The 15,594-nt window shown below is 55.8% G+C and overlaps 1 protein-coding gene across 1 annotated transcript; it reads right to left on the bottom strand.

Annotated features, from left to right (window-relative positions):
- Positions 1–1,318: 1,318 nt before the first annotated feature.
- Positions 1,319–15,379, bottom strand: Lemd2 (LEM domain nuclear envelope protein 2). The gene is made up of 9 exons (XM_036167556.1): positions 14,584–15,379; positions 12,482–12,522; positions 10,076–10,151; positions 8,175–8,251; positions 7,272–7,351; positions 5,786–5,931; positions 4,938–5,039; positions 4,764–4,866; positions 1,319–2,418 (listed from the first exon to the last, which is right to left on the bottom strand). The coding sequence occupies exons 1-9, from the start codon at positions 15,311–15,313 to the stop codon at positions 2,268–2,270; spliced, it is 1,506 nt and encodes a 501-aa protein (XP_036023449.1). The 5' UTR covers positions 15,314–15,379; the 3' UTR covers positions 1,319–2,267.
- Between the last annotated feature and the right edge of the window lie 215 nt (positions 15,380–15,594).

Here is a 15,594-nt window from a genome sequence, read left to right as displayed (position 1 = left end):
GGGGTACAGTCTCCCTCATCCTTCTGATGCTTCTTCAGTGGCCCACCCCAGGAGAGCTGTTCATCACTAAGGATAGCTAGGTCAGCAGCCTAGGGACACTTTGGACAGAGCTTTAGAAACACCCAGATAGGTGTAGCTCAGCTGGTAGAGTGCTGGCATAGCCCGCACAAAACTCTCCCATCAATCCCCAGTAAACACTGCTTGGCGGTGCACACCTGTAATCCCAGCACTTGGGAGGTAGAGGAGGAAGAAATTTAAGGTCAGCCTGGGCTACCGGACACTGTCTCAAAGACAACAAAACCCCTCCTAGGTCACAGCTTTGTCAAGGATGCCTCCACCCCCCTCCTCTGACAAACTCCCTGGCTCCATGCTGTCCTCAGACGCTGATGTGCTCTCACTGAGAAGCAGGCTGCTATGAGTGCCTGGCTCCGTGGCCTTTTGTTCCCTGTATGTTGTTCTGGCTTCTGCTCTCCCAGCAGCTTCCCTGCCATGGAGAGAACCCCGGGTTTGCTCTCTCACCACTTCAGACAAAACATACCAGGGAAAGCCTTCCACGGAGACAGAAGAGGGCCAGGCCGGCTGGCTTCTTCCTGAGTTGAGGAGCTGGGCCCCTCCACAGCTCATCCATGATCTGTGCAACAGAAGCCCAAGCTCACGTGCCTTTGAGCCAGTGTCTACACAGGTGGGGCCAGTAAGGGGCCAAGACCGGATGTAACCACAGAATATAGCTAGGCTACCTTGTATTTGAGCTGCTAGCCTTGGGGACCTGAGAGGGATGAATGCCTGTAATGTGTCTATGGTCTTCTCGAAACATCCCCTTGTCAACTCTGTGCACACCAGCCCGTCACTAACGCTGGGCCTAGACATAGGAAGTATGCCTCCTTCAAGGACATTACCAGCTCCACTCGGCTTCCTGGCTCTTCCTTCTACGGATACTCAGCACTCCTGGGAACCTTGGGACAGGGGGTTGATAGGCAAGTCAGCATGAACGGGAGCTCTCAACCCACTGGGTTGTGGAGTCCACAAAGCGACCCTACAGGACAGGTGCTCATGTGGCTTGAAGCCGCTTATTTGAAGCCCATTGCCAAGGTGGCCCAACCTTCTCATTACTCACCATCACTTTGGGGAGAAAGGGGAAGCATTATGGACAAAAACCACATCCATTTTCAATAAATATTTTATTTTTCCAACAGTTCCACCCCCAATACAAAAGCTTCTTCTAGCTGGAGCCTGATCATGAGAACAGGCCTTTGCCACAGGCACCTGTTCAGACCCCAGTCCTGCCAACCACCCGGACACGAGGAAATGAGAGTATTGCTAAACGGAGATGGTGCTTTATTAAGAAACAGAATGGCAACAGGTCCAGAAGGGGGCGTCTGTGTCTTCTGGAGGCAGCTGCACCTCACGTCCACCTGCCATCCTCCTGTGCTGTGGGTGAGGCGGCTAGAGGAGATGCTGGAGAGCCTCCCTCTCAGCTAATGAGACCCCCCACTGGGTGTTTTTGGAGCAGGTCCTCTACTGCACAGCAGGCTAATGGTGCACACTGCTCCCAAGTAGCCTGCAGGGGGCAGTGTGCAGCCACAATGCTGCACCCCGCCTGTGCCCTGTTCCAGCTCACCAGCCAGCAGAGACCTTGTCACAGTAAAAATGAGGTGGTGAGCTGGGCGGGAGGCGGAGGCTCCACCCTGGCTCGGAGGCTCCACCCTGGCTCAGGGCTACACTTCCCATCTGTGAGAAGGACTGAGGCACAGGCAGCTGTGGCTGGACCCTCCACCCCTTCCAGATCCTGGCCACCTCTATCCTGTCCCCTCCAGCTGGCTCTAACTTCCAGCATCTTCCCCTTCTGAACAAAGAGGCCCATGCAGCAGCAGGACAGGCTTCCTCCCTCACCCTCAAGCTCCCTGGAAACACTGCAAAGGCACACGGACTATAAGCGCTCCCCAGGCCCTGCTGCCCCAGCCCACCACCCGACCCACTTCCCAAGCAAGGGGCTTCAGATCACTGGCTGCTGTCTAGCTGTGTGCAGGACCTCCAGGATTCCAACCACTGCCCGTCTTTCTATCCAGGGAGAGCAAGCCCTTCTCCCTTTCTGTCAGTAAGACTGGCATAGAGGAGGGTCTCACCTGTCCTCCCTGCTACCCTAAGGAAGCCCACGTGTCTCAGAACTGAGATCGAGGGCAATCAAGGCAGGTGTGAGTGAGCACCGAAGGCCTGTGCCCTTGCCCCAGCGGGGTGACCAGGCCAGGCTGGCTGCGACAGGCCCTGTCCTATCGCTCTGAGTCAGAGAAGGAGGAAGGTTTAGTCCATCTCCACACCAGCATGTCCTCCCCAGCCACGCGGTGGGACTCAGTCTGGATCCGGGACTCATTGGAAGCCAGGAATTCCACAGCGCGGTCCCACACTCGCTTCATGCGCCGCCTACAACGAGAAGGTAGAGCTCAGCAGGCATCAGGCTGGCACCATGTCACCTTCCCACAGAGGGCGGGCGTGTTAGGCCCTGTCTGTCGAGGCACTTATCCAGCAGAGGACATGTCAGGCACCATCACAACTGTAGAGGGTGGAGAGGTGCCCCCAGAGACTCCACAAGCCTTAGTAAGAGGGAGCTGGGGGCTGGCAGTGGTGGGTACCCAAGTCCACGTGGGAAGTACACCACGTTGGCGGAGCACTCCAAATTCACAGCCCTGCAGGGGGGCAGGGGGACAAGTGAAGCCTCTGAAGAAGAGGACATGTATCTCCCTGAGTTAGAAGTCAAAGCCACTCCCTGCTCTGTGGGCTCCCCTTCCCAACAAAAAGGTTTCAGGACAGAGTGTGTGCGCGCCATGTTTCCTTTACGGCCCAAGCGGTGCCCTCCCTCCCCTTCAGCACACCTTCCCGACTGTGCAGGTCTGCGTGTGTGAGCACAAATGGACGGGAGGCGGGATGGCCAGGGTAATGCCACACACTCAAAAGAAAAAGCCTGAGGGATGAAGATGCCAACCCTCATGCCAGGTCCCTGAGGCTGCAGGAGTGCTCATGAAGGACCTGCCCAGCCAGTTGTTCTAATCAGCTCCTGCAGCTGCTCACATCTCCCACCAGGCCCCAGGTAGGCCCTTATCCTGGCAGACTGGTGGCTCATGGCACGGCTCAGAAGACACCGGGGTGGGTGAGCCTCCTGGTAGCGCTGACCGCTGTGGGTCAGCTATGCACCCAGCAAGCCTGTGATGTGTGGGTGACACGGCTGTAGTCAGAGTGCCAGGTCAGCTCTGGTGTTCACACAGCTAGACTGGAACGCGCGTGGCAAACTTCAAGGCCACCTCCTCAGCACCTGTGCCCTTTCCGAGGCCCCAGCCCTGGCCAGCATCCCACGGTTCCCTATGCTTGCTTCTCCTACTCTTGTCTCCAACTTCACAGTACACAGTAAGGATCAATAAATGTGTGGAAGTGGACGGATGGACATGGGGCAGCCCACTGGAGGCAGTGCAATCCACTGTAGCAGAGTGAGCCTTGAAAGGCTGGCTATACAGCTCCTGGCAGGGCCAGGAATTAGGCAGGAGTCTGGGTGCAGCAAATGGCTTCCCCTGAGAGATGGAGAACCTGGTGTCACCTGAGGATCCACAGGATCCATAGGCTGACCTCTCTGAGCAGCAGTGGCCCCCTGTGGGCGGGGACTCCCTGCCTGCAGCCTGTGGGCAGGTGAACCCAGCAGCTGCCAAATGCATGCTGTTGGAGAGCAGCCAGGATTCGTGTTCACCAGGAAAGTGTGCTGCCGCGCAACCCAGCAAGCTGTCCCACCAGATCATCAGTTCAAGGCCTGCCTGGGCTACACAGTGAAATTCTGTGTCAATGAAACGAGACAAAAATCCCAGACCTGCAAATGCTCTCCTCTTCCAATCTCCTGGCTGCACAGAAAGGCGAAGCAGGTGACAGGGCCTGGTGGCAGCTACACAGAATGCTACCACAGCACTCTTGGCTAAGTCCCTTTACTCCCCAAAGCCTGGGCTTCCTTGTCCATACATGCCCCCCACCCCCACCCCACAACTGTTCTCAAGTCTGTGGGCTTAGTTAGGACCAGGAGAGTGAGTGTGTCTGGGGAGGCCACAAAAGCACAGGGGAAGTGTAACCTCTGAGCATCACATGGCAGGTGACAGTCAGCTAGGGAACAGCCTAGTCTACTCTGAGGGGATGCACTCTGTGCTGACAGCAGGGGGGACCCTGTTGAGTGCCCCATCCACCCTATGAGGTGTACGACTTCAGGGTTAGGGTCACAGGCCCTGAAAAGCTCGTTCTATCCCCTTGCCAGTGACCAACTCGGAGACAAACTGATGCTGGCCCATGGAACCCCAAGAGGAGCGTGCCCGAAGGCTGCTGGGAGGTTTTGTCTTGCTCGGAGGCTAGTGCTCTCTTGCTCGGAGGCTAGTGCCTAGCTGTTCACTTCCACTGTCGGCTGTGATGAGGCAGACACTGCTCTTGGCCACTGTCTTACAAACACGAGGTACTGCTGACAGTATCCACTAGGAGGGACTCACAGGAACATGAGACCCCTGTAGCTGGAACCACTGAGGGCACTGGGACTCAGCCTCAGCATGGCGACTAGTGCCCAAACTGGCACACTCTGCAGAGAGTGGCTGATGCCCCCGGTCCTCCTGTCTAGCTCTTTGCCACTAAGAGTCAGGCTGGCAGCAGGGGGCAGGCAAATGATCCTCGTGGTCTGCTGCTGATCTGTTCAGGGCTCCCTCCCACGGCTTTCAGTGGGTCACCCCAGCCACCCCAGGAGCAGGACTCACCGACTCTGCGGGGGGATGAGGGTGTCTCGCACGTGGAGGATGCCCACATATGGGTAGCGCTCCATGTCCTGCTCCCAGTCCACATAGTGATCCTGGACCACATCTGTGGGAGAGAGTGAAGCGGTCAGCAGCCACCCGGCAGGCGTGAGCACCCTTCCACCAGGGGACACGCACCTATAATCTTCTTCACCATCTCGTACATGGCCTGCTCTTCCTCTTCCAGCTTTCGCCATCGGTACTTCAGGAGAATCAGGAGGCCCCACAGGAAGGCCAGGCCTAGAACACACCAGAACACCATCACCTACTCAGCAAGGACAGGCTAGAGTGATGACCTGTCTCCAGCTCCTGTCACCTGGTGTCCCAGGTACCCAGACCTCAGGCTATCCCAAACTCACACCATCATCCCCTCACGGGCTGGAGCCTGTGCTACAGACAAATATACATGCCAAATCTGTATTTTGAGATGCTGTAGTTGGTAACAACCCAACATCTCAGCATGGGGAGGCATTACACAAGGCAGCCTATGCTCCATTGCTGGCTGTGCTGAAGGCTGCCATCTCCATGCCCCAGCCTTTTCCTTACTGCTGGAAGGAGACAAGCCAGGTTCGCCGTTCTCTCTGCAGTCTGCATCCTCTCTGCTTTTACCCACCTCTGCAGATGCTGGCAGTTTTCTGGAGTAAAATTAGGCCAAGATCCCACGGCACCTTCTGTGTGGAGCTGCTCTGAGCACTGGGAGCCTGACTGGGCCAATGGAGGCAGCAGAGGCTGACTCCCACAGGTCCAGCCCTCTCAGGGAGGCCGACTTGCCCTATGCCAAGGACATTTCTGGTTCTACTACAGATCCAGCCACCAGTCCGCAAGGGTAGAGACCCCGGGGCAGAGGCCGTCCTGCTCATGAGATGCAATGATCCCTTCAGTGCCTGACTCATTCCTCAGGCCCAGGCAGCCTCGGACGGAGCTGGGCTGCTGGCAGGTGGCAGGACAGGAAGGGACGGAGAGCATGGCAGACAGTGAGGACGTACACCAGAAGAAGATGAGCACGTGGGTGACAGCGGTGAGCAGGGCACGGCTCAGGCGGCAGCCAACACCCATTCGGGGCCGGGCAGATTCCAGGCAAACCACTTGGTCCACCGTGGTCACCAGCTCAGACGGGTCTTCCCCTTTCAACCTGAAACAAGACATGGGGCTGTAAACAGGCTGCGGCCTGAGCCCCACGTCAGCCTGGAGGCGAGGACATGGAGAAGCCGGAAGTCTCCGCCTGCTCAGAGCAGCCCATTGTCCTGGCTGTGCTCCTCCTTGCAAATTCCCACACTGGCTACTTAGAAAGAAGGAAGCTTTAAAGATGGCAGCAAGCTTGAACCCCTGCCGCTGAAGTGGGTCCCCCTCTGCTGGGTCTTTGACAGCCTCTCTCAGCATGCAAAAGATTAAGCTGTAAATTGGATTCCCACCTCCCAGCATAGAGAAATGGAAATGTTTACTGAATCCCTGGCTTTGCAAGAGTGTGTGGCAAGAACTGAAAGACAGAGCCTGGGAGGCTGCGCTTTTCTTCCGGGAAACAGGAGCAAACTGTTTAGGTGTAAAGATCAGGAGCACTGAGGAAGCCCATGGGAACCACCAGGCTGTCAGTGACCAGACCCCTGCCACCATGACACCAGCCAAATGTTTGGTAAGGCAATGTGAGGACCTGCAGGGATGCTGATGCCCACACCATGCTCTCTGGAATGGCTGCTATGTGATGCCCATGCCTTGTGCCCCATTTCCAACACTGGCTGGCTGAGCTCCCTCAGCCACCCTCCCAGCTGCCTTCCCCAGCAGGAAAAGGCAAGTGCCATCATTCTCCTGTGTTGGCAGCTCCAGGGAGTGCTGCGGAGGGAAAATCCGATTCTCCTCTGCCTTTCTCAACGCAGGAAGATGGCTCAGCCGCTCAGGGCAGCTGCTTTTAAGCCATCGGATCTTAATCGTGCCTCGCATCCAGTTACCGAGCTTTAGGCCAAGCCGCCCAAGGGGCTGTGCTGGATGCACTGTGATGGAATCAGTAATTTGGGTGGATTAGGGAAAAAGAGAACAAAACCCTAGAGTGTGTGTTAATATCAGGAGCTGGAATGGAACAGAGGTTCTGAGGAAGAGCTACGGAAGGGCCGGTGAGGTCCCAGCCCTTCGCAGGGCTGCTTGGCACAGGCTGGGGACCCCTCCCACTCTTCCCAAATAGGGCTGCTAACAGTGCTCGCCAGCAATGGAAATGCAGGGAAACCCCCTGGTCAGAACAGAACCCAGCACTTCCCAAGGCCTTTCCATACTGAGTAAAACCAACACACAGACCATCTCCTTCCCCTTCAGTTAGCAGGCGCCAGGCTCACAGGCTCAGCAGGCTTGCACCCCACCTGGCAGTGCTGCTCTCTGGTCTGCAGCCTGGATGCGCCTGCCCTCTGCTGTCTGGGTAATGAGGGAGTCAGCACACGGGGGAGGGCAGTGGCGGTCCAGCCTCCCGCGACGACTGCCTACACTCACCAGATGCCCACGTCCTTGTTGCTGCTCAGTATCCAGGTCAGCGCGGCCTCAAACCTTGCCGAGGGGCTGCTGGTCACGTTCTGTGGGGTGGAAGACGGGGTTTAGCCCTGCCTCAGACACTGCTGCCAGGACATTATTCTGAGGCTGGATTGCCAAAGCCCTCTCCTGTGTCCCCCACATGCCCCATGCACAGCAAACAGGCAGGGAGGGCAAGCTGGGGCGAGGAGAGCTAGGAAGAGGATGATGCAAAGCTCAGCAGGCAAACAATGCAGGTTTGCAGCGGCGGCGGCGCGGCGGCCAGTGGGCACACACAGCTGGCACCAGTGGAAGGGAGGGACGGGAAACAGTGCCAGGGTTGGAGCGGATGACAACCAGTCACAGCTGTGCGGCCTCAGACACTCCCTGACCCTCTCTTTCCTCAGTTTCCTCATCTACGAAGTGAAACTGAGCTACCCAGCCCTTCAGGCCCTGTAAATCCGTAAGCTCCAGAACTACCATGGAGGCACGGAGAAAGGCAAATGGAAGCCAAGGATCCAAAAGTAGTCACAAGGGGACAGGGAAAGAGGACACATGTGCCTCCCATTGTGAACAGAGAAGGGGCGGGCCTGAGGACCCTTTGAGGTCCTCTGAAGAAGGGACTGCCTGCCATGGCCATTCAGCTGGTGAAGGGGCCTCAGGTCAGACCAGATCACCTGCCCACACTCAGCAGGGCCACCCTGGGCACAGTCCCCTCCACAGTAACCCAACGCTCCACTAAATTAAAAGAAAGAAAACCAAAAGCCACAAAGCAAATACAAAACAAAAAAGGGAAGAAAAACAAAACAAAACAAAACACTGCAGGGCCCGACAAATCAATAGGAAGCTGCAGCCTTGCAGGGAGGGAGCAGCCTGCAGCCTACTCACAGCTATGTACTCCTGAGCCTCCAGAACAGGAATGCATTTGCTTTTTAGCTTCTCCGGGTTGCCACATTCAAAATTACCTAGGAAGGAGGAAAAAAAAAAAGGAGAGAGAGAGAGACATTCAAACACAGAGAAGAGGTAAAAAAAAAAAAAAAAAAAAAAAAAAAAAGCACACTGAAATGGCCTAAAAATACAGCGAGAATCAAGCCATCAGCTATAATCAGGAGCATGTGGCCCAGCAGCACCCAGCTTCTGTGGGGCATCTTCACTCTGCGACAAGATCAAAAGCCACTTAGCTTGGATCGATTCCAGATCATTAAAACCTGACCTGCAAAGCAGGGCAGCGATTTGCATTAAATGACTGAAAAGCTGCCCAATGCCAAAGTCTGTTTGCGGCTGATCCCTAGAAGGATCAGACAGAGAGCTTCGGAAGGTACCAGAGCAGCTCTATAAATATACACAGCCTGGGAAAAAAGAAAGGCAGGAGGCCGGCCACCAGACACTCTGATCCGGACACATGCTGGAACCTGGAAGCCAAGCCCATTGTTAGAGAGACCCTGGGGAGTGATGTCCAAAAGGGACCCAGGGAAGATGAGCCGTCTGTGGGGTGTCAGCTGACAGTCCAAGGGCAGTTCCTCTAAGCACCCCGGGAGGCTGGCTCCACCTTGTCCTGTAAGCCTTTGAGGCCTTGGCTAAGGACCCCTGCTTGAGAAGCCCCCAGTAGACCTAAGCCTGCTGCAGCTGTGGCCCTCCTTCACAGGGCTTCCTGCCAGGCTCTGGAGGGACAGACAGCACAGGATGAGGCACATACAAGGTATCTGATGCCCATGGACAGCCGCGCCTGGGGGCTCAACCTGGCCGTGTGTGTGTGTGTGTGTGTGTGTGTGTGTGTGTGTGTGTGTGTGCGCGCGTGCGTGTGTGTGCGCGTGCACTGGGCAGAGAGGGGCAGTTTCTGGTGTGTCCTCCAATGCAGCTAAATCTTCCTGTGTTTTCTGAGGCCAAGGCAGCTTCTCTGATCCTCCTGCTATACCTGGATTAGTCTGGCCCTGGCTAGGCACCTCAACAGCCTCCTGATTGGTTTCTTCCGTCCCCTTTCCATCTCAGAGCTTTGTCAATGAGGCTTAACGATGATTCTGCTTCAATGATACAGCATCGCTCAGCTGCTGGGTATCTGCCTTCTAGGCAGCTGGCTCTCCCTCAGCATGTGACTCCCTAGCCTGCTGGACCAGGCTCCTGTGGCCGGGCACCCACACTTCCTGGTATTACTTCCTCTTCTCTTGCCCTTGCCTGCCCATCCCTACATGCACACACCCAGGCCGACCTGTGCTGGCGTAGGGCTTTCCTAACCACTCTGGCACTATGCGTCACCATGCTTTCTGCAGCGTGTGGCCCACTGTCATATTAGACCACAAGCAGCCACTTCACTCCCTACCAGGGCCAGGACAATACCCAGCCACAGTTCCTCTCTAAAGGGATAAAGAAAGGGGTATAGTTCATATTTCCTATCAGTCTCTGAACTTCAGCCCTTGCCTTTGCCAAGGCCCTTGATGGCATAAGCCAGGCCCAAATCGGAAAGGTGGGATGGAGGACAGGTACTCAGAACTAGTGTGGAGCAGAGAAGCTCTACCTCAGGCTGCCCACAGACCACCTGGGCCCGTCCTACAAACAAGGAGGAGACCCAGGACCAGTGCCTCGGGTCCAGGGGACTTCCAAGGCCTGGTCCCTTCCAACCAACACAAGGCCCCAAAGCACGTGGGGGCAGAACCTCGTACCTGCCGAGAGGCCCATGTGTTTGTGGACCTAGAGCCTTTAGGGAAAAAGGAGACCCAGGCCTGTACTGCATGCCCACAGTGGGCTGGAGTGGTGGGTGGGGAATTGGGGCTTGGCGGTGGTAGGTTACTCACCTGCTTGGATGGCCAGGAAGTTGTACAGCTCATGCAATAGCTCCAGCAGGGCTGCCTTCTGCTTGGCCTGACAGAACTGAAAGGCAAGGGAACAGTCAAGGGTCTGTCTGTGTCCACGGCCACACTGCCACATCCATTTGGACAGCAAGGAGTGTCTCTACATTTTAGGGGCTTTCTTTTTTGGTTTTTGAGACAGTCTCATATAGACCAGGCTGGCCATGAACTGGTTATGTAGCTAAGGATGATCTTTAACCCCGCTCCTCCTGTCTCCAGCTGGTGAGTGCCAGGATTACAGGCCTGTGCCACCACGCCTGCTTTATGTAGTGCCAGAGCCACATGTCCGGCCCCCACCTCCTAGTTTCATATGAGAGAGATAAACCTGCAGAGCGCTGGCAGGGAGGGAGGGAGGGACGGAGTAACTGGGTCTGTGGCATAAAGACAGTACAGTAACGAAGGGATGGCCACCATGGCTCCAGCCCGACTTCTGGAGAAGGGAGAGCATGTAGCACAGCCTGCAGACACTGGAAAGCATGTAGCACAGCCTGCAGACACTGGAAAGACAGCACAGAATTCAGTGACTGCAGGAGGTAGAAGGCCTTGCCTGAGTGGGGACTGCAGTGGGGACTCCATGTGAGCCCACATATAAACCTTGCATGGGCTGACACCACCCAGAGGAAACAGGACAGACGTTACCAGACAGAAGATGGCCTGATTAAGACAACACACCCACTCCCAGCCTGTCCCTACATTCTCCACAGCAGAGGCAAAAAGAAAAATAGTATCAGAATCCTGCTGCCAACAAGACTAACTTACCTGATACTTAAATACGTGTCTGGATTTGGGGTGAACCAGGCCACCCAAAGGAAACTAGCAAGAAACCTCTCTGGGGCCAAAAACGATGCCCCTGCCTGCCTGTTCCTGGGCCCACCTGTCACGAAGGCCAAGGGTGCCCAAAGTGGCCAGAAAATGAATCTTGTGCAGCTATGGCCCAGATCTGCTGTCCTTTCACAGATGTGGGATGGGTTGGTTACAAATCTACAATGTCTAGAGTCCAAAGCCCAGAGCTCCAGCCAGCTGAGGGGAGCAGCTCTGCAGAGTCCAGCAGGACCTGCAGGGTGTGTGTCTGGGCTCACAGAAGGCCAGGAGCCAATGTGCCCTTCACCTGAGGCCCACCATCTCTGAAGATCGTGCAGGACTGGAACGAAGAGCCTTAGCTAACTAAGTGGGAAACTGAAGGCGAGCAGGGGTCCTGTGGAAAGTTCTTTTTCTTGTTTTTGCGTTTGTTCCTCTCTCTGGCTGCCTGTTTCTGGAGCACACTGTGTAATCATCAGCCCAGCTTTATGATGGAAAGCAGATTAAACTTATTATGAGCCTGGTTTTGCAGAACAATTGGGAAGCAAAAAATGCTTGGTGGATGACAGCAATCAAGAAATGTCGTAAACCAGCCGCAAACAGGACACATCAGAAAAGCCAAGGAAATAAAACCAGGGGCTCTGCAGCAGGCTGCCCTCCGTTAACAAGGGGAGGGGCAACAGTCTGCCCTTTCTTTGCTAGCCCCTGGGCTGTGGCGGCCTGGCACCCACACTTAATAATTAGAGCTCTAAGTCATGCCCTCTGGCAGCACCCGCCTCCTCCTGGTAGGATTTATGACCTGAAAATTTACCGCCTCATATCTTCCTCAGACTCACCAGAACCCCGCTTCCTGGCTGTGCATTAATGCTGCTCACATGATTCATATGCTGAGGGCCACTCACCTTCCCCAAACATTATTTGTGGAGAATGTGAGGGCTTCATAAAACAAACCGAAACATCGGCTAAGAGGGCTAATTTCCCTCAATTGGCCCCTTGATGTGTCAAATCAGAAATCAGAACACTGTCAGAAAGACAGATGTACAGCAGAGAAAAGGCAAAACTAAGTGGCTTATCAGCGTTGGACACTGGCAGTCCTGTGTCCAGCACAGCAGGCTGGAGAGGTGCTCACCAACTCCCAACTCCCTGGGAGAACATCTGTAAGAAGCCTAGGACCAGCTATGAGGAGCTCAGTCCTCCATATTTCAAGTACTGCTTTGCTCCCAGAATTAAGTCTGACACAAACACCAAGGAACATGATGTGATTCTGGTACATTCTGGGGCACTCTCCCTGAAAATGGTCCTATCATGATCTGGGAAAGTTTACCTCTGAGTGGTGGCTTGAGTCCTCAGAAGAATAAAAAAAGCAGAGAAGGCTGGGTGGTGGAGGCGCACGCCTGTAATCCCAGCACTCGGGAGGCAGAGCCAGGCGGATCTCTGTGAGTTCGAGGCCAGCCTGGTCTACAGAGTGAGATCCAGGAAAGGCGCAAAGCTACACAGAGAAACCCTGTCTCGAAAAATCAAAAAAAAAAAAAAAAAAAATCAGAGAAAGCTTACCTCATCTGTTTTTCTCTCACAGTCCACTGGCAATAATTTCACTGAGACCAAGAAAAGAAAGACAGAGATTAGAAGTGGGACTGAGGAAAAGACAAGAGAGACTTCTCAAAATCCAGGGGAAGTCAAACTCAGCCAACACGAAGGTAGAGGCTGGAAGACGCCATCTCACACTGACATTGTATGATATGGACAGTGAGACCCAAGGGTCTCCCCGTGCTGGATCAGGACACTGACAGCTGGGGCCTCATTCCAGCTGCAAATGAGCACCACAGGTTCTGGGGCGGTTTAACCTCTTGGCCCTGTTTCTGCCCCTGTGAAATGGGATCCCATGGGCCTTCCTAAAAGGGATGTTCACAGTGTAATCCCAGCACTCAGGAGGTTAAGGAAGGAGCTGCCACAAGTCTGAGTTCAGTCTGGCCTACAGAGAGGATGTAGTCTCAAGAAACACAAAAACTGGGCTGGAGAGGTGGCTCCGTGCACTGGAGCACTGGCTGCTCTTCCGGAGGACCTGGGTTTGATTCCCAGCACCCACATGGTGGCTCACAACCATTCGTAACTCTAGTTCCAGAGAACCCAACGCCTTCTTCTGGCCTCCTGGGGCACTGCACGCATGTGGTACAGAGCACATGTAGGCAAAACACCCATACACGTAAAAACACAAATGGCCTTCCCTGCTTAACTCAGTCAGGCTCAAGACAACATACAGAAGAGTCTCTGAGCTGTAAATGATGGTGTGTCGAGTAAGAGTTAATCCCGTTATGGGAGGTAACTCTAGGAAAGCCTGCCTGTATTCCCAAAGCCCATCTTAATTATCTTAAGCAGTGAGTAGCAACACAATACGATGTGATATCCCCTGAATGGTCACAGCCCAGGACAGTTCAGTGGTACTCAGCTTGGATAATCTCTACGAGGCCCATAAACTATCCCGAGTGGATAAATTGCTCCGGCAGTTTGGGCATTAGCACGGCCAACAGACTTGTACACATCCAAACATCCAATTATCACAACACCTAACACAGTGAGTCAGCTTTCCCCTGTATTTCAGCGATTCCTGCTAGACGTGGGAAGATGTGACCTTGACAGAAGGCTGGCAATAGTATTAACTACCTTCATGCTCTGAAAAAAATATTTGCAACTGGAGAACTTTAGTGTCATTTTATACTTAAATTTGTAACAAAATGATCTGAGTCTGGTGACTCAGGTCTCTAATTCCAGCTAGGGTAAGGCAAGATTATAGGTTCAAAGCCATCCTGAACCACAGAGTGAGTTCAAGACTAGCTCCTAGGTAACTTAGGAAGCCCCTTCTTCAAAACAGTTTTCAAAAGTCAGCTAGCGAGTGTTGCTAAGTGGTAGCATGCTTGTCTAACATATGTGAGACCCTAAATATAATCCCTAGAGCAGAGGAGGAAATTATCATGAAAATGGAGTGCTTTTTTGCTCTTTTGTTAGAACCAAGAGTAACAGGCAAAATCCCATTTTGGGAAACACCAATCCTCAGCTATTCAGGAGACACTGTCTCCTGCATCCCTCAAGGGATGTGGAGTCATATAACTGAGTGTGGGTAGCGATGTCTGGTAAGGCGCCTGACTCACAGGCCCTCTCCCAGCACAGCCTGGGGGTGCTGCCAGCAGCTTTAAGCACCCCATTGTTATCCGTTTAAGCTCAAAAAATTCTCCCACACCTGTGCCCTAGGCAGGGCTAGAATCCTTTTGACGAATGAAGGCCTGGTGGTCCAAAGCAGACTGGGTTTTTTGGTGCTACAAGGCTAAGACCACACCAGACACTTCTAGAAGGCCAGGGGACTCTCTGGAGCCTTCGAAAGGGCTGTCAAGTGTGAGCAAGAGGTCAAGAGGGAAGAAACCCAGAGGGGCAAGGCGTGGGCCTGTCTGTCAAGAGTAGGTGTGCAGCTCTCCAGGGGCGTGAAGAACTCGGCCTGCTCCTAGCAGAGGCTGAAAGGCAGACACCAGAAGGGAGGGAAGCGGAAAAGAAGATAAAGTGGAGGCACAAAGTCAGAGTCCTGAGGCTGACAAGGGGGAGGGCGCCGCTGGGCTGGTCACACACCCGTGCCCCGGGGCCCTCCCCTGCGCCGGCCCGGGACGTACTGTTGTCCTCCGCCTCCTGCGGCGCCGAGGGCTTGCCCATCTTCACCCAAAGGATGCCCAGAAAGACGAGCAGCAGCCCCAGGCTGGCCCAGAGCAGAAGGCGGGACAGGCAGCGCTCCAGCCGCCGGCCCGCCTCGGGTCGGGCCCGCCCCGCGCCCGCCGAGCCCGTTCGCGTGGCCTTCAGGCCGGGGCGCGCGTCGGCGCCGAGGAGCGCGGAAGGCGGCCGCGCAGAGGCCGAGGACGGGGCCCACCAGTGGCGGCCCGGGCCCAGTGCGGCCCTGTCGGGCGTCCGGGCATCCTCGTCCTCCTCAGAGCTGCCCCGGACCGAGGCGCGGCGCCGCAGCGGCCCGGGGCGGGCGGGGTAGGCGAGGCCGCGGCTTCCGGCCCAGGGAGGGGCGGAGGCCCCCAAGTCGCCATAAGGCCCCGAGGAGGAGCTGGAGGCCGCGCTCGAAGCCGGTGCGGACGGCCCGGGCTCCGCCCGCAGCAAGGACGCGGCGGGCCGCGCGCGCAGCGGCGCTTCCTCGCGTAGCCGGGCCTCCTCCCGCAGCCGCTCGGGGCCCCGAGGCCGGGCTTCCTCTCGCAGCCGCTCGTCGTCGCGCAGCCGGGCCTCGCCCCGCAGGCGGCGCAGCTTGTTGCGGTAGACGTCCCGAGTGGTGTCGGTGATGGGGCCTGGCTGGAAGCCCAGGGCCTGCAGCTCCCGCCGCAGCTCCAGGTCCGACAGGCCGGCCATGGCCAGGACACCGCCCCCTCGCCCGCCCCCGGCGCGCACCGCACCCGGAACTGCTCCCGCCGGCAGCCGCGGCAGAGCGGGCGGGGCCGCGCGCCATGATGGGAAGGTCGGGTGTGGACGCCATGTTGGGAAGGGCGGAGCCTGCCTGGCGGATATTTCCGCCATGATGGGAAGGTCTGGCTCGGCCTGGAGCCGCCATGTTGATGAGGGCCAAGAATTGGTCTGATTGTTTTTTGGGGGGTGTGTTTTCATCTCTTCCCCCGCCCTCTAGTTTTCCTTTG

The sequence above is a fragment of the Onychomys torridus genome, chromosome 18 (genome assembly GCF_903995425.1).
Source record: "Onychomys torridus chromosome 18, mOncTor1.1, whole genome shotgun sequence".
Lineage (NCBI taxonomy): Eukaryota > Metazoa > Chordata > Mammalia > Rodentia > Cricetidae > Onychomys > Onychomys torridus.
Note: the sequence above shows the minus strand (reverse complement) of the source record. Positions and strands in the feature narration are given on the sequence as shown.